Consider the following 25,067-nt stretch of genomic DNA (forward strand, 5'->3'; position numbering starts at 1 on the left):
TATATGATTCACAATTTAGGGAAAAGAAAAAAATAGCTCCTAATAAAATTGGAATCAGTTTAAAATGACATAGGAGTTTTTTAATTAAGAATTCTGTAAGCTTCCACAATATTGTTAGTTTGGCCCAATTGAAACATTAATTCAATCTACTCTTCATTCTTTTCTCCTAGTCTGGTCATTCCAAAGTTAAAAAAAAAGAAGAAGAAAAAATAAGGAAAAGGACCCTGTCGCTTGCTAAATTTGTTTTAAGAACAAAAATCATGAATTTACAGGGACTATAAGAATGATATTCTAAAAATGGTTGGTTTGGGTGCAAATTGTAACATGATTACTTTCTATACTGAATTTTATATAGAAGTGCCTCTGGAAGAGATTTACTGTGTATTGTTAAAAAAATAGCTAAAGCATTTATTAAGTACTCAGTATGATTTAGGCAGTATGCTAATTAGAAATTCACATATTAGCCATCAGCCTTGTTCTTTTTTAAAAAAATTATTAATTTCCAAGTTTTTTTTTCAAATTCTGAATTCCAGATTTTTTACCATCATCCAACTCAAACAATATATCAGTTATATATTTGAAGTCATGCAATATAGTTTTCCATTGTAGCCATATTGCTCTCAATTATTCATGTTTATCAGTATATTGATGAAAAATACTCTCTTTAAGTCAAAAGTTTTACAAAGGAGGCCCCTTAACAAATTTTGAAATGGTACAACTGGCTATTCCTTTTAAATATACAACAAAATTATCATATTAATTTCTTTTTTTCTTCCCTCATCCTTTTCCACCCCCTAGTTATAGCCCCCATTAAGTGTATCTATCTAGCTATCTGTCTCTCTGTATATTTATATGTTCAAATGTATGTATATATGTAAAATTATTTTATGAATACTTCTATTTTCAGTTATTTCTATGGATGCTGACAAATTTTTTATTATGTTCTTTAGAGTGTAATTGGATTTTTAAAATAACTTAATCAAATATGTGTGTTTTGAAAATTATTAATTAAAAACTAGTGATCTTGACATAGACAAACAAGAAAGATTTCTATTCAGTAAGACCAGAAAGGCCATGACTGATTTTTTTTTTTTAATTTCCATGAAAAAAATAAAGCAATAGTATAATCATGGAGACCTTAATGTTTATCCCCATTAGAAGTGTTTCCAGGCTATTAGCTTCCTCAGGGAAATCTTGATGTCCTTGTTCCTTAGGCTATAGATTATAGGATTCAGGGTTGGGGGCACTACTGTGTAGAATATAGAAAACAATGGATCCAGAACAGAGTTAGATTCCTGAGGTGGCTTTAGATAAACTGTGATACCTGTTGTAATAAAAACAATGAGAACAATGAGGTGGGGTAAGCAAGTGGAGAAGGCTTTTGACTTACCCTCTGTAGTTGGAATCTTCAGCACAGTTGAGAATATGGGACCATAAGAGGTAGCTATGGAAATAAAGCACAGAATTCCTAAAGTAACCCCAATAGCTAAAGTCACATCTACTCCAATATGTATATTGGAGCAGGAGAGTTTGAATAATGAAGGAAAGTCACAGAAGAATTGGTGGATCTCCTTGAACCTACAGAAAGACAAAGTGAATGTACTAGCTGAGTACAGAGTCCCAAACAAACCTCCACTGAGCCAGGAAACAATTGCCATCTTCACACAAGTCTCTCTAATCATGATGACTTCATAGTGCAGGGGCTGGCAAATGGCCACATACCGGTCATAGGACATCATTGTGAGGAGAAAAAGCTCTGATGCTGCAAAGGAAATTACTAAAAAGAATTGTAATACACATCCTGTGAAAGAAATGGAATGGCTATGGCTCAGAGAGTTTGTGATAGATTTAGGGAGTGTGGTAGAAATAAAGCAAAGATCTAAAAAGGACAGGTTCTTCAGGAAGAAGTACATGGGGGATTGGAGATGTTCATCAAGGGAGATGAGGGTGAAAATGAGCAGATTCCCCATCAGAGACACCAAATAGATCAGTAAGAAGAGCATGGCATATAAGACTTGCAGTTCTCAGATGTCAGAAAAGTCCATCAGCAGGAATCCTGTTACTATGCTGAAGTTTGCCATGTTCTGGGAGTTCTCTTGATTGTCTGCACAGAAAAAAGAAACAATTATTAAATGATGGGAACACTCAGTGTGCCAGACATCACAAGGCTCTGTGGCCTTGCTCATTTGCTAAATGAGGAATTGAAAGTGTATCAGAGAGTCTAGATCTTAGATCTTAGAATTTTTTTTAAAAAAAACATATTTTGATAAATGTATTTCCTCGTGGATGATTTTTTAAAAAAATCTATGCATTTTAATTTAAATGTTTATATAAACTATTATGAGGAGGGGACAAACTTCATCAGAAGTAGTCCAGGACAGAAGACAGATTAAGAATCCCTGAACTAGAAGATTTTTAAGGTCAGTTCTAGATTCCAAATATTCTGTGTTTTGAGGAATAGTATTTATAGGTTGAAAAAGATAATAAAACATCAATATATCTCTAATATATATGAATTTTAAGAGTTATTGAGAACTTTTATTACAAGAATCCTATGAGATAGGTGGGTTAAGAAGTATTTTACCATTTTGAACATGACACTTTTTTTTTTTTTTTTTTTTTTTTAGGAAAGTTATGTGACTTTTTAGTAGTCGTCCAAGAATTGTTAGAACATATTTTTCTGATTCCAAGACTAACTTGAAACTGAGTCCTGGTTCCTTTATTAAGGCAAACCTGAACTTGCCCTTGCAGAACAATGAACTTTCTTCCCATTCTTCAGGAATGGTAGTGAACAATTTTAAATAATATCTACTGCCTTGGATGGATAATCCAGCCAAGTAACTATCATATTTATAGTTTTATTACCCCAGAATAATAGAATTGTCATGCAAACGAAGCCAGTGTTATGGATTTGACAGTAACTTGAGCCAATTTCTTTTTATCGTCTCCCTTGGTCAAATTGTATGTCACCAATAACTGAGAACAGCTATCTTGAAAAACAAATACATTGTCAATTGAAGAACTAATTTCCAAGTCTCCTTAGGTGTGGTATGATGAAGGCAGAATGGAGAATGAAGGCCCCTTTGGAGTCTGATTCATCTTGCTTTAGTTAAAGTACCCATTTTTCTTCAGGCAGCCAGATGAAACACAGATAGAGTGCCAGAATTGTAATTAGTAAGACTAAGTCTAAATCCAGGCTCAGATGCTTCCAAGCTATAGGATCTTGAAATCATTCAACTTCTGTTGGTTTCTGTTTGCTCATTTGCAAAATAGGAATAATAATAATAAAGAGGTTTGGATGAAATAAGAATTAATTCTCTTAGGATAGTATATATAGCACATGGTAAGTGCTATATAGATATTAGCTGTTAATATTATCTATCTTCATAAACTCTAAAATTAGCATAAGATGATATGCCTGAAGAACCCTCCACTCTTCTTAAATTGTGGGTCTAGACCTCTTAGTGATTCACTTAACTGAATGTGAAATTACCAAAAAATTTGGTAAGTTTTCTGAATGCCTTATGTCCTGCAGTATAAAATATTCCACCAAGAATTAATTTTTTATGTAAAAAGTAAACAATGATATTCATTTCATTAGTATACAAATTTGTTTAATAAAAGAAATATATTTTAATATTAATATTTAACATATTTGAAACAAATTTCTTTATGATTTATTATCAGTAAAGGTTTGGTTTGTATAAAATTCATATAAAATAGACCAAATAGCTACATACCTTGGATTGTGTAATAATTTCTTAGGTGAAAATAGGTCATGAGTGAAAAAAAGTTTAAGCAGCTCTGACATAGACCAACAGTGCCCAAAAGTAGGTCTTATGGATTTTCTTGACTCTTAGGGAGACAAGTACAATTTGTGAATAACTACAATACAAATTAGAATGGAATAATTGCATAAAAGTTCATTGAACAAAGAGTTCCATTAGATGTGAGATGAGAGTTCACTTTTTGTAGACAACTACATATGCATATTTATATATGTATAGATTTTCATATATATGTGTATCTATATACACATACATATATATGTATATGTACATGTACACATATACACACATAGATGATTTTATGCAATAAGGTAGATTTTAAATAGTGAGCTGCATCATCTGGAGGAGGAACATTTAAGCTTTTGGACATATACCAAGTATGATACTGACAAATATATAGAAGTAGAAATAAAAAGAGAGATTTTCTATTTTCTCAATATAAAAACTGATTACAATCTTAAATATTGATTGGGATTGGAATTGAAAATTTGCTATCTTTAGAAAAATTTCCAAGCCTTATTCTCCCTAATCATGTTCTTTGTCTTTCCTATGTCCTAAAATCTTCATATTTTTCAGTACTTTCCTGGGCAATTGCCTTATTCTGATTTAACTTCTCTATCTGGGATTCCATATTTAACCAATTTTGTCTTCTCTTGAATCACTTGCTTTCTTGAATAATTGTAGATCATACCTACTAAAATTAATTTGTGATTATTCCTGCATTCACCTTCTTTAATCCTATTTAGATATTAGTGAATGGCGCGAATGAAGGTCAAAACTACTAACTGGGCCAACTGCCAATTTTAATTGACTAAATTCAGTAAGCCAGTCACTTCTATCTTTTAAATCGATTTTCAAAAAAATCACATTTTTCACTTTATTTTTTCCTGTACTTGTCTACTCTCTTTAAATTTCCCATAAAGTTTTTTTTTTTTTAAATCAATAACTCACATAAGTTAGGACTTCATTTCACACTTCATTTGCATAAAAGAAACTTTTCTTTGTGAGTTTCTTCTATTCCTCTTCTTTTTTAAGCATAATTCCTTGACATTCATCATTCTCTCCTCCTTTACTTTTTGAGAATGATGTGAGGCAACTATTCCAGACAAAGATAAAACTTTACCCATACCTTAGATCCGTTTCATCCTGTCTTTATTATCATATTTCTTTTCTTTGCTTTTAATCTTTATCTACTGGTTCCTTCCTTGCTATGTATAAATAAGCCTTAATTTTTCCCATTATTAAAATAATCTTCATCAAGCCTTATAATTTTTGAGTGTTTATCTTTCCCTATCTCTCTTACCTTTCTTAGCCTAAGTTTTGAATAATGGTGCCTATACTTTTGGACTCTACTACTTATATTCTCATAATTCCTAACCCCACTCTAGACTTTGGAAAGGTCATTGTGCCCCACGATAAAATTCCAAACTTACCAAAATGCTTAACTTTAGCGTTTTAAATTACTTTAAATTATATGACCGATAATTAAATTGAATGTCCTTTTTATTATTCTTTTTGACACTGGGACAGCAGGTGCTGGAATGAGTATTTTGAAGTTTTATTATGAAGGAATGTCTAATTTTGGAACTAGAGACAGCTCAAAGAATGTTCATGGGTAGAATGGCAGTTTGAGAGAGGAGCCCACTCTAAAATCTGACAAGCTAGGAAGAGAGGAGCATGAGGGATTTGTGCTATTAAAAGATAGAAAAGAGAAAATGCAAATACGTAAGAGGAAATAGAATAGAAGTAGGAAGATCTCTAAAGCAATCTTTACCTTCTCTTCATTTTCTCCCATCCTTTGCCTTCATTTTCACACCTGAGATCCTTTTTATAATCACACATCCAAGTTATCAGAAACAATCTCGACATTTACTCACATGGTCTTTCCTATTTCTTTCATATTTCAGATTGATGGGGACATGCATTATTATAACCTTGTCATAAGGATATTAATGCATATATTTTTTTCACAAGGGAAAAAGGAAATTCATACCTTGTAATCCATCTATTTCTTCAATCCACTGCTTGATGATTAGATTATGAGATCACTTTACATTATTCAATATGCTTATGTGGAGATGGAGTAATTTTTGAAAAGTGGAGATGATTCATATATCCAATTATGACATGAAGAGGTAACAAAAAAAAAAAATCTGCTGAACTTTTTTCTATTTCCTGATTCCAATATGACCCCACCATTTCTTAGAGTTACAACAAGTATAGTGGGATAGTATAAGTGCACCTTAGTGTTTCTTTATCTATGATTTAAATATTTTCTACTATAGTAGTAGCATTCAGTCTCTATAAAGAATCAATGTTTTTAAAACCTGGTAAGTATTTACTCTGATGTTAAAATATTTGGCAGATTCTTGCATCATTTTATTTTCCTTTGGGTATGCAAATCCTCTCCTTTTTGGGCTTCCTTTGTAGATCATAAAGCAGGAGTTCTCCAGGGTATTTCTGTAGCCATTCAGTATCATTAGCCCCAAGTTCCCTAATTGCTTAAGCATAAGTACTTATTAGCACAATCTCTGGGAATTGAGTGACACTTTAGGACTCTTTATGACATTTATATCTTAAGTATCATTTTGATAACCTCATAAATCTCCCTGTGTCCACTGGGTTAATTTTATTTTATTTAATATTCCCCCCAGTTATATTCAAAGTAAAATTTTTTTGCATTTTTTTTTTAAAACTTTTAGTTCTAGGTTTTCTCCCTTATTCTCACCAACAATTAGAAAGAACATGTAAAGTTTTGCATAACAAAACATTTCCCTGAAAGTCAAGTTTGTAAAAAGAAAAAACAACATAGATCTCCCATCCTAATAAAAATAAAAAACACAAGAAAAATTAAGTTAAAAAAGGAGAGAGATAAAGAGAAATAGAGAATGCTTCAGCTATGTTCAGACACAATCAGTTATGGGTATGGATAGTATTTTTCTTTGTAAGTCCTTAATAATAGTGGATGATTGTAATACTGAGAATAGCAAAGTCAATTATAGCTGATAATTCCAGAACATTGCCATTACTTTGTAACAATACATTTTATTTTGTTCGTGGATGATGTTCTGGGTTGTTGCTGCTGTTACTTTTTTTTCTGAGAACATTCTGCTCATTTCCCATGGAACAATAATATCCCATCCCAAACACATACCACAATTAATCATTCCTCCATTGATGGTCATTCTCTGAATTTCCAATATTTTAGCCCTAAGAAGAGAGATGTTATGGATATTATTTGTATATAAAGGCCATTTTCCTTTTTTTTTTTTTTTAATCTCTTTTGGAATTCATGCCTAGTAGTGGTGTTGTTTTGTCAAAGGATATGTATGAACTTATATCCCTTTGGGTGCAAATTATATCTTTGGATCATTCATTTGGGGCATGGCTCTTTTAAAAAAAATGACTCTGTTCCCTCTATGTTTAAAAAATGAGGTCTTATCAGACTTGCTTTGAAATTATTTTTACAATTACTATGCTAACTGTATTTCCAGTTTCCCCCATTTATTTCTCTTTCACCCTCCAGTTTTAAAATGTCAAGTCCTTGAAAATTTCTTGAAAGTTGATGTACAGACTCTTTTTTTTTTTTTTTCGATCATGACTTTCAGGTAGACCAATAATTTTAAAATTATCTCTCCTGGATCTATTTTCTAGGTCAGTTGTTTTTTCAATGAGATATTTCATGTTTTTTCTATTTTTTCATTTTTTGGGAATTTTTCTTTATTGTACCTTGGTTTCTCCTAAAGTCATTAGCTTCCATTTGCTCAATTCTATATTTTAAGGAATTGTTTTCCTCAGTGGTTTTTGTATCTCCTTTCCCAATTGGCCAATTTTACTTTTTAAGGCATTCTTCTCCTTATTTGCTTTTTGTATTTCCTTTTGTACCACTCTCAATTCTTTTCCCAATTTTTCCTCTATCTCTCTTACTTGATTTTCCAAATCCCATTTGAATTCTTCCATGGCTCAAGCCCATTTTTTATTTTTTCTTGGAGGTTTTGTCTGTAGCTTTGACTTTGTTATCTTTTTTGAATGTGCGCTTTGATCTTCTTTGTCACCATAATAATTTTAAATGATCCAATTTTTTTTTTTTTTTTTTGTTTTCTGCTCATTTTCTTAGCCTATTATTATGCTTTTAAGACTTTGTTAAAGTAGGGTTCTGTTTCCAGAGTGGTTTGTACACTCTCCCATGCTTTAGGTGTTTTGTGCAGTTGTTTTCAGAAATCCTTCTAGGAATCTGATCACAAACACTCTTTTCTTCCTTGGAGCTGTTAGGCCTGTCCTCACCCCATTGTAGCTGTAAGATATATTTTGCTGGTCCAAGCTGGGACTGGGACTCTGCTGATGAGGGCTGTGTTGATTAGGCTTGTAATGATGCAGCCTGTACTGGGACTTCACACTGCACTTTCACCCTGTTGCCATAGACCCTTTCCATTCAATATTTGAGTCCTCCTTGGTGTTCCTAGGCTGAGAGGTCCAGAAGTCTTCACTACTGCTACTGATGTAGAGGCCCCACCTTGCTAATACTGGGGTCTGGGCTAGGATGGGCTAGGAATGCCCTGGCATGGCATGCATTCTGGACTTCCATTATGATGTCACAGACCATTTCTGCTTAGCTTCCAAGTTATCCTTTGCTGGAAAATGTTCTACTTTATCTTTTTGTGTGTCCTGATGCTCTAACATTTGTTTAAAGTCATTATTTAAGGAGTTTGGAGCAGTTTAGAGAAAAGATTGGATAAGTTCCTCCCTTTACTCTGCCATCTTGGCTCTGCCTCTCACTGGATTAAATTTAAAATTAATTTTTATTCCAATCTCCATCCTACACCAGGATTCATATTTCACACAAAAATATAAATCAATTGCTCCCCCCAAACCAAAAGAAAATTATTCCAACAAAAATTGTGTATATTTATGCTAGAAAAAGCTAAACAGAAAAGGTGATCATTAATGATACCTTATTCAATCTTATTTCTTCCATTTGTTAAAAGAAAAGACGGGTGCTTAAGCTGACACATTCGTTTTCTTTGTATTCCAAGTGTGTGGCACATGGTAGACATTTGCTGAATTCTGAATATAAGTCATGAAGTAATTCACTTTATTTCTTTTGATAGAGCTCAAATATCCTCATACCATTACCATTTGAAACTTTTCACTTTTTTTTTTTTTTCACATTTTTCTAAATTCCTTAATTGCTTTTTTCCCCTCATTGGATTATTCATAACAGATATTTTTTGCAGAGAATATTTAAATCATTATCTTCTTTCTAGATCCTTCATTTCTTCATTTGAGTAGAGATTTTTAATTGTTAAGGCTGTTCCTCTATCTTTTTTATTCCTCTTCTTTTTTCTTCTTTTAACAATTTGCCTTCTCTGGTTATATTCCAAAAACAAACCATGCTTCAATTCTACATGTGCAAATAATTTTTCTACTTGGAATTATGAATTATAATTTATTCACTTATTTGTTACATAACTTTTGGGGAAATATATGTAAAATTTTTGGTTGATGAAAATTTTTTTCTCATATCATTCCTTCATTGTTTTTTTCAGACCTCAAATAGTGTTCTTTATTTTAGTTATGGTCTATGTCATTTAGCTTGGTGGATGTATTTTAAAAAAAAATTATTGCTAATTTTTTTTTTAACATTAAATTTTTTTCAGGGATGTCTGTGTGTGTGTGTATGAATGCGAATCTTGTTGTGGATGTTTGAGATAGTATTCAGGAAGAGACTGGATTAAAAGGTGTCTGACATCCCCAAGTGACAGAGGATTTCTAATTCTGTTTTAAATGGTGTAGTACAGTTATTATTAGTTATTGGTTAGCTACCTTAGGAAAAATGTATTGCTTTTCATCATATAGATGCATATATACATATATGTGTATATATATGTATATAATTATATACATAACATATTTTTGTCCAATATTAGCCTTCTCCAGAGCAGGGGAAGGGAAGCCAAGAAAAATTGGGGAAAAAAGAAATTTACATGGTAATTTTATTATATGTTTAAAAGGAATAGTGAGTTGTATATATATTTTGTTCTAGGTCATAAAAATGCTTGTTTTATTTCATAAATTTGGAGAAAGTGAAATAAATAAAAATAAAACTAGTAAAAAAAAAAAAAGCAGGCATATGATCATGGAAAAGACTTTCGGGTATAGCCTTCTGAAGTGTTTCCAGGCTATGAACTTCTTATGGAAGTCTTCACATTCTTGTTCCACAGGCTATAAATGATAGGGTTCAAAACACCACTATGTAGAATATAGACAACAACAGATCCAGAACTGAGTCAGTGTCCAAAGGTGCACTTAGATAAGACATAGTTGCAGTTGTAATAAAAGGCAAGAGAACAAAGTATGGGCAAGGCTTTTAATTGACTCTGTGGTTAGAATCTTCAGCACAGTTGAAAAAAAATGGGACCATAAAGATACTAATGGAAATGCAGCAGAGAAAATCCCTAAACTGATCATACTAGATAGTGATATGTGTATCAGACCCGGAGATTCTGAGTAAGGAAGGGACATTACAGAAGAACTGATGGATCTTATTATAACTACAGAAAGCAAAGTGAATGTATTAACTGTATAAAGAACTCCAAACAAACCTCTAGTAAGACAGGAAGCAGCTTTTCCTTTTAGGCAAATCCCTTTGTCCAAGACAACTTCATAGTGTAAGGGCTGGCAGATGACCACATAACATTCATAAAACATCACTGTTAGGAGAAAAAATTCTAATGATGCAAAGAAAATAACTAAAAAAATCTGTGATATACTCTCCAACAGAGAAATGAAATGGCTATGACTCAAAAAATTGGCAAATGGATTTAGAGACGATGATAGAAATCAGGCAAAGATCTAAAAATTAAAAATTCTTCAGAAAAAAGTACCTGGGGGAGTGGAGGTGCTTGTAGAGAGCTGAGTGAAGATGAGCAAGTTCCCGATCAGAGATATCAGATCAGCAAGAAGAGCTGAATCTCCCAAGTATTGGAATAGCTCATAAAGAAAAATTCTGCCACTATGGTGAGGTTGGCCATCCTCTGGAAATTCTTTTGTGTATCTGCACAGAGAACAGAAGTAGCTATCAAATGATGAAAATACTCTGCTGAATATCATCATCTCTTCTTTTAGAACTACTGTGTGGTCTACTGTGTGACCTCATGTAAATCAGAATTCCTTTTTCTACTTTGCATTTGTCATTTGCCAAATGCATATATGAAACTCTATCAAATGTCTTAGCCTTAGGTACATGAATTTAGAATTAGAAAACAAATTTAATAACTACACTGAAATAAAGATGATTTCTTTTGAAATCTCCTTATTTTGTTTCATTCACTTAAAGATCTTATTGTAAAAATGGTTTCATAGAATTGATCAGAAAAGGCCCAGGTTCTTAAAATAGTTTAAGAACTTCTTAATGAAATGATTTTAATATCTTTTGTAATCTTCCAAAGGATATGTGTATTAAAAATAATAGTAAAAATTATTACTGTCTCTATATATTTTATAATTTTTTAAGAATTAGAACAACTTTTTATTATAAGTAGATTTTTCAAGTTGTATTATTACCATTTTGCACCTAAGATTCCCAATATTCAGAGAAGTTTCTATTGGCTATAGAAGTGTCAGGATTTGGATCCTAACATGGGCTTCTGATTTTAAGACTGAGTTCCTTCAATAGTAAGTAAGTAGTAAGTAAGCCTCGACTTTCTTTTCATGAACAAATGCCTTTTCCTCCCATTCTTTCTGGAATAATGGTGATAAAAACTGTCTAATATTTTAAATGATAACCATTGCATAGGATTGGTAATTTTGCCAAGACACTGTCATTTTGATAACCTCAATAGCCCATAATCAGAATCATGATGCAAGAGAAAGGCAGTCTCTTGGCTTTGATACCAATGTGTGCATTTATTTTTATGGTCTCCCTTAGTGCAAGATTATGCCATCAGTAACCCAGAACAGCCACCTTGAATTTCAAATCTATTTTTAATTGGAGAACTAATTCCCAAACCACTTTTGTCTGTGGTGAAACTGTCCTACCTTTTGTGGTCAGTAATTGCCTCTCTGAATTCTCCTTCATCTTTCCTGAGTTAAAATACTCACCTCTCTAGAGAAAAGTTAATGGTGCAATAGATAATCAGATCTGGAATTTTTAAAAATCCAAATTTAAATTAGGGCTAAAATACTTACTAGCTGTGGGATTCTGAACAAATCACTTAACTGGTAATCTTATTAAAATGCTCAATGTTTGCAGTCATTGATCTTCAGAAACCTTTTCTTTGTCTTCCCTATGATGATTAATTTTTTCATCCTTTAGCTCTTTCCCTAGCAATCATCCCTGTTCTGACCTAACTTTCTTACCTTCCTAATTAGGATCTTATATTTAACCATTTCCACTCCTTTTTAATCATTTGTTTCACTGGCTAATTGCAAACCACACCTAACACAATCAATGTCGATATTCTTACCATCCATCTCCTTAGGTCATATTTAGGTGCTGTGGAAGGGAACTGATGAAAGTTAAAAATTATTCTGCTTCCACTACCAATTTTACTTATCATTCCTCAATCAGTTCCTCACTTCAGCAAGATAATTTTTTCCCCCCTCTCACATTGATTTTTGATAAGGTTTTTCATTTTTTCTTCTTCCAAATTTATCATCTCTTCTCACTGTAAAATTAGTAAGTCTTCATTTCATCCTTCATGTAGGAAAAGACTATCTGTAGTTAGCTACTTCTTTCTTCTTTTTTTTTTTCACTCAAAGTTCCTTGACAATATCCTTCACTCTGTCTTCCTTTGCTCTTCTCTGATAAAGGTAAACATATTAGGAGGCCCTTCGTCTAACAAAGGTAAATTATACATTTTCTTGAACATTTCCCATCTTTACTAAAAGGGCCCCCTTTTCTTTTCTCCCTCTAAATTTTCTCTAATCAATTTGTTCCTTCTCTGCTTCCTAAACATACCTACTTTTTTCCCAATCTTAAAAGACCCTTATCAAATCTGACAGTTTTTAACAAATTATCTTTTCAAATCTCTCTTCCTTTTTTCAGCTTTAGTCCTAGAAAAATGCTATCTACACTTTAACTCCACTGCTTGCATGCTAATATTTTCTAAAACCTTTATGATCTGCTCATTAGTCATCAATGACCTTAACCTATCCTTTCCTAAGTTAATAATAGTTTATTAACTGGTAAATCGGATGATGTTTCCATTTTTTTTTTTTTTTTTTTTACTCTTGTGCAGTATTTTGTAACTATTAGCCAAGGTTTTATTTGAAGTTCTCCTTTATGCTGTCTGCATCCTCTCTCTTTTTCTAATTTTATCAGTTAACATGAGTTTATTAATCTTCTCTATATTGAACACTTCATCATCTATATTTCTGCCATAGTTTCTTTTCTGAACATCAGTGCTGAATCATCAATTGCCTTTTGGAATTTTAAAAGTCATTTTTTCCCTATAGATAGCTCAAATTCAATATGTTCAAAATAGAAATCATTATCTCTACCCCCTCTCTATTCCCATTCTCTGTCATATAAGAGCCCTCTGCTCCTGAAGTTTCTTATTTTTATGAAAGGAGCACTCATTTTTTCCATTACCTAGATTCAGAACTGATATTCTTGTTACCTCACTCTTATCTATGAACTGCATCAAAAAATTTCCACATCTTGTGATAGCTATTTCCACTTCTCACATTTGCTCTGTTCCTTTTATTCACTCAACTACCACCTTAATTCAGTCACTGATTACTTATCATTAAATTCTTAACTACGGTCTCAGTCCCAGATCTGCACCTCTATAACCCATTTTTCACACAGTTGTCAAAGTTGGCTTTCCTAAAGCAAAATCTGAGCATAGCATTTATTTACTGTACTCATTAAACTTCATGGACTCCCTAATACTTTCATTCTCCGGCAATCTTTGGTGAATCAGAATTAAAATGTTCTCAGTAACACTGTGCATTACTCTTTTGTAGGCCTCCACAGTTGAACATAAAATGCCTTTTTGCTATTCCTCTTAAATGGCATATTATTTCTGCTCTCTGTGACTTTGCACTACTGTTCCCCATACTTGGCATGTATGTCATCAGTGAACCTGAATTTGCAATCCAGAAATAGGTGGTAGGCAACAAAGCTGCTAGTTGGTACCCATTCCTCTATTCTGCACAATATTATAGTCTTATGAATCTGGGACTTTGTATTGTGCTTGTTCAAAGTCGCTGGACACTGGCATGCTGCATGCTAAGTCCTATTGGCCAGAATCCTACTCCAGTATCTATAGACCTGTATGTCTCCTATGCTGACCTGAAATAGACAAATGACTCACTATGATTTTTTCTTGCCTTTCCTGATCAAGATTTTATCTAGTACATTTTCTAGCTTTGTTTGGATGAGTAAAAATATAATTTAATTTCTTCCTGCTATTCTTCCATCCTATATACAACTTCCTTAATATGAATTTAGAGGATTCTATAAGGCAAAGGAATTATTTCATTCATTAAAGAGGTGAGGGAATTGTTTCTATTGTCTATCATCTTTCATGAGTTCTTTTGCTAGTCCTATTTTCAATTCAGTAAAAAAAAAAGTCAGTCATATCAGATATGGTAAGTTTACTTTGAGTGAACATATGGGAATCATGGGTCTTTTTAACCACATTTGTAGATGTCTAAGCATGCACTGTGGTTTTAAAACTCAATTAGTTGGGCAAATTAATCCAAAGAGTTATAATTCTTGAAGAAATATTCAAGATTGATCTCATTTTACATGTCTAGTTCAAATGGTGGTTAGCTGTTAGTTTCAAATGAAAATATGAATTATTTCCAGGATCACATTTTATGTCTTACTACCTTGAAAAAGGTATATATTATTTTATTAGTTTTTAAAAACTACTTTAGCGGTTCCTCAATGAATATTCATTACCCACATAGATGCGTTTTCCTTTCCTCTAATCAGTAATTTAGAAATTTATTTTTCTTGTTTTTAAAGTTTGAATAATAAAGGTGATAATGAGAATTCTTGCTTTTCATTTGTGATGACTTTTTGAGAAAGGCAAAATTGAAGAATGACAAAGGAAATAATTTTAAATTGTATAGACGTGGGACAGGAAACTCTATTTCAGACATTTCAAGTTCATGTCGTTCACAGAGGACATGGAATCAACAGCTTTGGTTATAGCCCAGAGAGAAGAACACTAAAATTCAAGTAGATCAAAAGGCAAGTGACAAGATTCAATCATTAATTACTTAGGAAACATTGTATGCTACTCTGTGCCAGCTAAATTACTGAGTTGTAAGGATACAAGCACAAAAATGAAGCAACTCCTCCTCTCTAGGAATGTAGGTTCTAAAGATAGTGATACCGAATACTTGAATAAATCTTTGTAATATAAATATAAAGAGAATAAATATTAATATAAAATGTGGTTAAATACATGGTATGTTGTGAATGGAGTATACTGGCGATGGGGGAGATTAGATAGGGCTTCATTCAGAAGATGTTGATGTATCTTAAAGAAAGAGAAGAGGCTTTATGATTCAGAAGTAAGGAAGAATTGAATTCAAAACATGCACACTGTTTGATGCAAAGGCATGGAGAAAGTTGATGATGTCTTGTATCTGGGGAACAGTCATAATCAATTTAACTGATCAAAGTATGATTTAAGGAGTTATGTTTAAAGAGCCTATAAAGATTGGTACGAGGTCAGATCTTATAGTACTTTAAAAGCTGAATTAAGGAGTTTATATTTTATACTTGAGACAATAGGAAGGTAGTAGAATTTATTGAGTTGAAGAATTTATTGAGTGATATGTACAGATCATATCTTAACTAAAATTATTTTGTCTGTAGCATGCAGAAATGTTGTGGAACAATGAGAGACTTGAATCAGGAAAGCCTGGTAGGAGATTGTTGCTGTAATTTAGGCTAGAGGTGATGAAAGCCTGAACTAAAGTGATAAGTATGTGAGTGAAGAGACAGTATCAAACAAAAGGGAAAATTTTGCAACAGATTAAATTGACAGTCTACCTGAACAGCAAAGTACACATAAGATGGGGGACTTCATGTGCCAGATATATCACAGTCCCATCTCTACATCAACTAATACTTCCCCTCAAACTTCCCCTCAACAAATACTATCCCCTCTGGATAGAGAAAGTCCTGGACCTTGAGTGCAATTGTCTTAGAAATAGGATCATACTATACCACATTAGTTTCCAGACCATTCCCTTCAGCTACCATCCAGGGAATTACCCTTTGGAATATCTAACAACTCTTTTTGTAGGTGTTTTTGAAGTAGCTATAGCTACCAATTATCCAGAAAAAGAAGTGCTCTACATTGTCAAATTGTATGAAAGCAGAAATGGATATGGTTTTATAAATGTAAATAATATCAAAAAGATGTTTTGTAACCTGTTTTGCTGTTCTTATTTAAATGTGAAACCATTAGGTGTTTTCAGCTCTCTTGCATATGAATTTGATTGTCTTCCCTTATTTGAAGATGAACCCCTTGAGAGAAAAGACTTTGACAGAAATAATTTAAGGGAGCCTCTAATTATAATTGATTAATTCAAATTAATGTTTCCTACAACTATGGGTAAGAAAGGTTAGTGATATTTCATGGCCAGTCATCATTCATATTGCTATATGCTAATCAGGCAGCCCGACTAGATGAAAGACATAAAGAAAATACTGTAATTTTCAACAAATCCTTGTGAAGTTTATTAAAGTTTATATGGAGTCTCAGTATGCCTGTCTTTCAATGAAAGTGGGGATTAAAATATAGCTATTTCGGAGGCAGGTAGTAGATGCAGTGAATAGAATACTATCTTTAGAATCAGGAGGACCTGAATTCAATTCTGGCCTGAGACATTTAACCACTTACTAGTTTTGTAGCCCTGGACAAGTCACTTTATCCCATTTGCCTCACTTCTGCTTCCAAAAAATAACCCACAAAAATAGTTATTTTTGTCTACACTTTCTTTTGTCACTTTTAGGTCTGGGACATATTCTAGTCTTGGCTAATGGAAGAACCCACCACTTGACTTTAGTTATCAATTTTGGTGTATCCATTACTGGAAGAACAGGATTACAGATTTAATTATCTATTTTAAACTACTGTCTGGCTTAAGAATAATTTCCCATCTAGTTTGTCTCCTCTACCTTTCTCATCTCTTTTTCTTAAATACATTGATATTTTTAATATTGTAGTTATTGTTGGGCCACTCTCTGAACCCATGGCCATATTTTACATATGTCCCTTTTCTTCATTATGATAATTTCTTCTTGTGTTTTTTTCTTCCTGTTCTTTTTCTTTGTAATGGGAAGTCTAGACTAGCAATGCCATCAAAAAACTTTGATTGGTACAAGTTCCATGGCCCTCAAAATATTCCACTAAACCAAAGATGAGACTATATTTTTAAAAATATATATCCTTCTGTTTATCAATTTATCTCTAGTATTGCATATTAGATAATGTAAATTTTGTGTTTATTTGTAAATATATAATGAAAATTAATAAAGTATCATAGTAATATTATACATAAATAGATTATTCATTCATGACCCCATGGGCCTCAGTTTATGAAGTTTTCTTGGCAAAGACATGGGAGTAGTGTGTTATTTCATTCTTCAACAGAGCATCAATCATAGGCACACAGTAGTTAGGAGCTTTGGTATATCTATCTATTTTACTATAGATAGATATTTATATAGATATAAATATGTATTTGAATATAAAAATCTTAATATGAAGACACCTTTCTTACTTACATGTCTTTTATAGGGTTAAATGTTCAAAGACACTTTATATACATATTTAAATATATCAAATTAGCTGAACATGTTAAAGTAAGGTCTTGAGTATACATTACCTTTCTTACAAAGTGGGCCTAAAGTTATAGTCTCTGGGATAACAAATTAATAGCAACAAGACTGTCTTTGTATGTTAATGAGAACAAAAAAGAAAATTAAATTATACTTTCCCCTCGTCTTATAAGAATCATAATCTTTAAAAATATTCGACATAATAAATGTATCATAACTTTGTATGATCAGAACATATGACTGATTTAGTCAGTTATTTATACATCTATCATTTGCCATTTCAAGCTCCCAATATAACAAGCTCAAACAGCTTTTATTTCAGTGTAGTGAAAAGGCTGGTGGAAGTAGGAGCATTGAGTAATATTGAAGGGAGGCAGTGTTTGACCTAATGTGAGCAGTGTCTGAACAATTAAAAATCTGAAAATGTGGAATGGGCTGCTTATGCAGGAAGTTAACACTTCCTCCCTCAAAATATATATCACATGAACTTTGGATGACCACAACTTGTAGATGTTTAATATGAGATACTTATTAGGCTAAAGACATATCCCTTTGATATCCTTCCTGATTTTGAATTTATATGCTTATTTCTAAACTTGAAGGTAAAATCAAGAGACAAACACTTTTCTGAAAGAAAATTGGTTATTTAAAATAACATATTAGAAGACCATTTCATCAATTTATGTCAACTGTTTACTAGATTTAAAAATGAAACTATAAAGTGAGGTAGAAATGGAGCTAGTAATATCTCTTCCAATTCTCAAACAAATTACAATGCAGCAAGCTTGAAAACCACCTAATTTTTTTTTTTTTTAATAAGTAGATCAGTTGAACAGACTAGAAAAGATGGAGAAACATTACCTTTCAATCCTTTTTATCCCAGTCAATTTGTTTGTTAAACTTGCTGTATTTCTATTTCTCATTTTTTTTGGAATATTGACATCTTTATGTTCCCCATACTGGGTCTTCCTTCACCAGGCCTCTCCTGTACTGGGTTGTGTCCCCGCCTATGCAATTGAGACTGACCTTTCCTGAAGTCTTTCCAAGATATCTTAAACTAGAAAACTATTGTACTCCGAATGTTTGTAGATTTGATCACTCCAAAATCTGTTCAGAGGCTTAATCCAGCATTCATTCTGAAGGAAGCTGAGGAAAGCTCAGACAACGTCTCTATCATCTTGTCTCTGCCCCCATTTCATACACATTAAGATTCCGAAGAGACAATTAGTTTTTAGCATATTAAGTTAGCATATTAAGATTTTACAGATCCAATTGTTCATATAAATTTATCTTTTTTTTATGTTTCTCTTGACTCCTGTTGCCCTTCTTCATTTCCATTCATCTTTAATGTTTCCATCAGAAATGCTTAAAAATCTCTTTGTTGAATTCTTTCCCTCATAGTTGCTATGTTTATGATTAGGATTAGGTTATTTTCTTCTATGTTTACTTTTGGTTCTTACTGAGTTACACTTTTTTATAGAGTTTTATATTTTCTTGTTCCTCTCCCCAGATTTATTTATGATATTGGTGCTTGTGCCAGAAATATACCTTTTTACTCCTTTGAGTGAAGTTGTTAATTTTGCTTGATCTCGATCTAAATCACCTGAGTACCTCTGTGGAAGTTTCTCTACTTCTTGGGCTCAGAATCCTCCAGGTTTTTGAGTTCTAGAGTACTGAATCTTGGGAACCTTTATGTCAAGACAGAGCGTTAAAGATCTTAGAGACTAACATATGGCTTTTTGTGATCTGAATGAGAATGTATAGGCAAGGCTAAATTCCCTGATTGGTGTTTTCCTTAATGCTTTAAATTTTGATCTCTCAGGTCTTTTTTGAAAAGATCTCTACTTGAGTTGTCAGTAGATACAAGACTTTGCTAGCTATAGTATCTCTGGCAGAATTCTGCTCTAGTTGTGGGACTTTTGCTTTCCTTAGCTTAGTTTTCTTGGCAGGCACCCTTCCTATTGTCAATGGGCTTCTGGATGTCTTTTTTTTTTTTTTTTTTTTTTTTTTTTTTGCAGTTGTTTGGTGGAAAAAATAATTGACTGTATCTAGTCATTGGATTTGTTTATTATTATTAGATCTAGTACTATTTTTACATTTTTGATAGAGCAAAATTGTGGGAGTTTGGCTGCCTGCCTCAGGTAAGCCACCCATCTTGGTTCAAAATTGGAGACCTCTGACCTTAAAGGAGCTTGACCTGACTCTTGAAATAATCAGTTGCTATAAATCTACTTCTCCTATCCTTTATTCATCTTTTGGGGTTCTGTTCACTATTTATATATCTTCCTCACTAAAAAGTATTCCAACTTCAAAGTCCTTAACTCTACAATTCCACTTTACAACTTTGATCTCAAATCCTTTCTCCTCTTTCCATTTCTAGCAGAAGCTTGTGATACAACAGATAGTATCTACTGAATTCTTATGACACTTGAAGTTAAGAGAACATGGGAAATCTCTACTTAGGTAGCAGTAAAGAGTCCGTGCTTGCCAGTTTCTCACGTGAAGCCAACTAATCTTGTTTTGCTGATTCTGTTAGATTAATTCTTTAGGTCAGAAGGATAGGAAAATGTGGGATCAGTGCAGGTTACCTCAAATAAACTGTTTTTCAAAATCACTGTAAAGGTAGAGATTGATGGATTGAATGATTTTTATTTCTGTTGCTCTTAAGCAAAATAGTTGTAGAATAAATTATTCCTATTTGTATGTGTGTGTATTGTATTTGCCCAAATTGTTATATTTGGAACAATTTTCCCTTCTATGAATTGTTGCTTAGAGTTAAGACTTAGTCAATATCAGCTGTATCAAACAACAACCTGTGAGTCTGCAGTGACCATGTATATAAATGCAATCTTCAAGACTCACTATAAAGAACATTTTCCTTTTCCCCATTTCTTTATTGCAAGGAATAGAAACCTAGTTTAATATTTAGTTTCTTCCAGTTAAATGTGGAAAGGGAATCCATTTCAATTTCTTCTCTTCCTAGGATATACTGAATCTCTTACCCATCTTTATTACAGAATATCCCCAGGTATATGGTCTTACCCTCTTCTTCCTCCTCCAATACATTATAAAATCTTGTGCAATTGAGATAAAGAAGCTCTAAGTTTAAAAATTTTATCTGTGCAGCAGAAGGGACACCTAAACATTATATAGGCATATACTGTAGTCATGGAACTTGTAAAGTTTAAATTTCCGCAACAGGTATGGTCCAATTAAATGCTTTCCTTAGGAAGAATTCTCTTCGACTTACACGAACTGATGCTAAGTGAAATGAGCAGGACCAGGAGATCATTATATACTTCAACAACAATACTAGATGATGACCAGTCCTGATAGATCAGGCCATCCTCAGCAACGAGATCAACCAAATCATTTCTAATGGAGCAGTAATGAACTGAACTAGCTATACCCAGAAAAAGAACTCTGGGAGATGACTAAAAACCATTACATTGAATTCCCAGTCCCTATATTTATGCACACCTGCATCTTTGATTTCCTTCACAAGCTAATTGTACAATAATTCAGAGTCTGATTCTTTTTGTACAGCAAAATAATGTTTTGGTCATGTATACTTATTGTGTATCTAAGTTATATTTTAATATATTTAACATCTACTGGTCATCCTGCCATTTAGGGGAGGGGGTGGGGGGGGTAAGAGGTGAAAAATTGGAACAAGAGGTTTGGCAATTGTTAATGCTGTAAAGTTACCCATGTATATATCCTGTAAATTAAAGGCTATTAAATAAAAAAAAAAAAAAAAAAAAAAAAAGGAAGAATTCTCTTCTCTATGTAAAATAATAAAATATTGTTATTAAAGTAGATTTAAGTTCTAAGTGAGGGACAACAATAAGAAAATAAATACTCAATTTATTTTAAAGCAAAACAAAACACAAATAAAAGGGCAAGACAGATGTTGGAAAATTTCAGTGTAATATATATGCATATATATATACACATACACATACACAAATACTTGTATTTGAAATAGTGTAACATTTTGTGATAGAAAAAATTAATCTTAAATTTAGTTTTTAAAATGTTCCAGAGTTAAAGTGGGATGCTCAGAGAATTCAGAATAAATAACATTTTTCCCCTATTCAAATGAGGAAAGAAAGGGCAAAGTCCTAGAATGGATCCAAGAGAAAAGAAGTAAACTCATTAATGTTAGTGTGAGTTAAAAAAAATTCTGATGCAGGAATGAGTAAATCCTTTTCAAAGTGTTTTGATTTCATCTTTTTAATCTTTATAAGATGTAAGTTGTTCAAGGAGAAGAAAAAAGCAATCTCCAGTAAAATTGGAGTCAGTTTAAAATGAAGAAGGGAAAAAGGTAAAAAACAAAACAAAACAAAAAACAACAAAAAAACCAAAGAGCTAATTTTTTGTTAGAAAGGTTCTAAAGTTCCCTGTCTGCTATTTGGTCCCATTTAGAACATTGATTTACTACTTTCCTCTTAGTCTAGTCAGTAAAAAGAAAAAGTATAATAAAGAAACAAAAAGACTTTTACTTTCTAAATTTGTTGTAAGAAAAGAATTCATGACTTTACAGAGACTCTAGGAATATTTTAAAAATGAATCATTTTGATGCAAATTAAAACAGGGTGGCCTTTTTATACATAATATCATGTTGGATCATCTTTGGAAGAGATTTACCATCAATTGTTAAATATATAATTAAAGCATTTCTTAAATTCTGGTATATTTCTAGCAATATGCTAATTAGAAATTCAGGTATTTTCAACCACACTTAGTTTTTTTTTTAAAGATTATTTATTTCAAACTTTTTATTTGTAAATTTTGAGTTCCAGATTTTCACACTGCCTTCTACATTTCCCTCCTACATCAAGAATAACAATACATCAATTATATATGTGAAATAATGCAAAACAAATTTCCATATAAGCCACATTATTTTCATTTTTTAAAAAATGTGGTTTATTTCTGTATTGTTGAGAATTCTATTTTGGAGACCAAAGTTTTATAAAGTAGGTCCCTTAAAGACAACTTAAAATTGTACAATTTGCTATTTCTTTTAAACTGCAAAGTTTTAATGTAAATTTCTCCTTTTTCTTTTTGTTCCCTTCACTCATTCCCTCCCCCTTTTAGAGATGGTCACCATTAGACATAAATAGGTATGTATAGATAAAATTATTTTTGTATATTCCTATTTATCATTTCTCTCTTTGGATTCAGATTCCATATTTATTCATTTGCCCTTTGTAGTTACTTAGGGTGTTTATGATAGTCAGAATAATTTGTTCATTCAGCATATATATATTTTGAAAATCATTTATTAGCAATCTCTAAGAGACAGCATTTTATAATTAATGACATTGACATAGGCCCAAAGCAAGAAATTCAAGTAAGTACAGAAAGGCCACAACTAATTTCCTTTTACTTCTATTTTAATTTCTTTATTTAATATTTTCCCCCAGTTACATTTTTTTATATTGGTTTTTAAAAATTTTTGAGTTCCAAGCTCTCTTCCTCATCCCCACCCACAATTAAGAAACCATAAGTGAAGTTATGCAAAATATTTCCATAAAAGACAAGTTGTAAAAGAAAACATAATTTCTCACTCTAATGAAAATAAAATTCCTCAAGAAAAATTAAGTTAAAAATAAAGAGAGAGAGAGAGAGAAAGAAAGAATGTTTCAGTCTGTATTCAGATATAATCTGTGCATTCTCTGGGTATGGATAGAATTTTGCATCATAAGTATTACAGAGTGGTTATGGATGATTATACTACTGAGAGTAGCAAAGTCATTTTTAGATGATCATCTGATTGCTATTATTTCCTATACAGTACATTTCACTATGCTTGAGTTCATGGAGGACTAACCAGTTTTTTTTTTTTTTTTCTGAGAGCATCCTGAAAATAATTTCTCATAAAACAATAATATTCTATTCCAAACACATACCAGAGTTTATTGAGCCATTCCCTCAATTTCCAATTATTTTTGTCTTAAGAATAGAGATGCTATGCATATTTTTTGTATATATAGGACATTTTTCTTTTTATTTTTCCATGCCTAGTGGTGATGTTGTTAGGTCAAAGAATATTTATTTTCCTTGGGAAACAGTTCACATATTTTGATCATTTATCAACTGGGGCATGAATTTTATTATTTTTTAAAAATAAATTTGACTCAGTTCCCTCTATGTTTGAGAAATGAGGCCTTATCAGAGATAGTTGTTTCAAAATTTTTTTTTGCAATTACTATTGCTAACTGTATTTCTCTTTAAATTTTACTTCTTTGAAATAAATTTTAAAAATTAATCTTTTAAATAAAGACACAGAAAAGACTGTAGTGTTGATCCCTAGGAGAGATATTTTTGGACTATTAATTTCCTCAGAGAAATCTTGATGTCCTTGTTTCTCAGGCTATAGATGATAGGGTTCAGGATTGGGGGCACCATTGTATAGAATATGGAAATCAACAGATCTAGAACAGATTCAGATTCCTGGGGTGGTTTTAGATAAGCAGTGCCACTTGTTGCAATATAAATCATGAGAACGATGAGGTGGGGAAAGCAAGTGGAGAAGGCTTTTGACCTACCATCTATTGTTGGAATTTTCAGCACAGTTGAGAATATGGGACCATAAGAAACAGCTATGGAAATAAAGCACAGAAATCCTAAAGCAATCCCAATAGCCAAACTCACATCTATTCCAATATGTATATCAGAGCAGGAGAGTCTAAGTAATGAAGGTAAGTCACAGAAAAACTGGTGGATCTCCTTGGACCTACAGAAAGGCAAAGTGAATGTAGTAGATGAGTACAGAACCCCAAAGAAACCTCCACCAAGCCAGGAAACAATTGCCATCTTCATACAAGTATCTCTAATCATGATGACTTCATAGTGCAGGGGCTGGCAGATGGCCACATATCGGTCATAGGACATCATTGTGAGGAGAAAAAGCTCTGATACTGCAAAGAAAATTACAAAAAAGAACTGTAATACACACCCTGTGAAAGAAATGGAACGGCTATGGCTCAGAGAGTTTGTGATAGATTTAGGGAGTGTGGTAGAAATAAAGCAAAGATCTATAAAGGACAGGTTCTTCAGGAAGAAGTACATGGGGGATTGGAGATGTTCATCAAGGGAGATGAGGGTGAAAATGAGCAGGTTTCCCATCAGAGCTACCAAGTAGATCACTAAGAAGAGCATGGCATATAAGACCTGCAGCTCCCAGATGTCAGAAAAGCCCATCAGCAGAAATCCTGTCACCATGCTGAAGTTGGCCATGTTTTGGGAGTTCTCTTGATTGTCTGTACAGAAAAAAAAAAGCAATTATTAAATGATGAGAACACTCAGTGTGCTAGATATCAAGGCTCTGTGGCCTCGTGCAAATTGGAGTGCTTTGGTTGGTTAATTTGCTAAGTGAGGAGATGAAATTGCATTGAAGAGTGCAGGAATTAAAAAAAAATTATGATAATTGTTTTTCCTTATACATGATTTCTTTT

At 32.5% G+C, this 25,067-nt stretch overlaps 2 protein-coding genes across 2 annotated transcripts; both read right to left on the reverse strand.

The window, feature by feature from the left end:
* Positions 1–997: 997 nt before the first annotated feature.
* LOC100926761 (olfactory receptor 14A16-like) lies at positions 998–2,240 on the reverse strand. Its single transcript, XM_031964607.1, has one exon. It carries the CDS (start codon positions 2,001–2,003, stop codon positions 1,155–1,157), a length of 849 nt encoding a protein of 282 aa, XP_031820467.1. The 5' UTR covers positions 2,004–2,240; the 3' UTR covers positions 998–1,154.
* A 21,679-nt stretch (positions 2,241–23,919) lies between these two features.
* Positions 23,920–24,849, reverse strand: LOC100924758 (olfactory receptor 14A2-like). The gene has a single exon (XM_003769225.1). The coding sequence runs from the start codon at positions 24,847–24,849 to the stop codon at positions 23,920–23,922; it is 930 nt and encodes a 309-aa protein (XP_003769273.1).
* Between the last annotated feature and the right edge of the window lie 218 nt (positions 24,850–25,067).

This window comes from Sarcophilus harrisii, chromosome 4, assembly GCF_902635505.1.
Source record: "Sarcophilus harrisii chromosome 4, mSarHar1.11, whole genome shotgun sequence".
NCBI classification, from domain to species: Eukaryota; Metazoa; Chordata; class Mammalia; order Dasyuromorphia; family Dasyuridae; genus Sarcophilus; species Sarcophilus harrisii.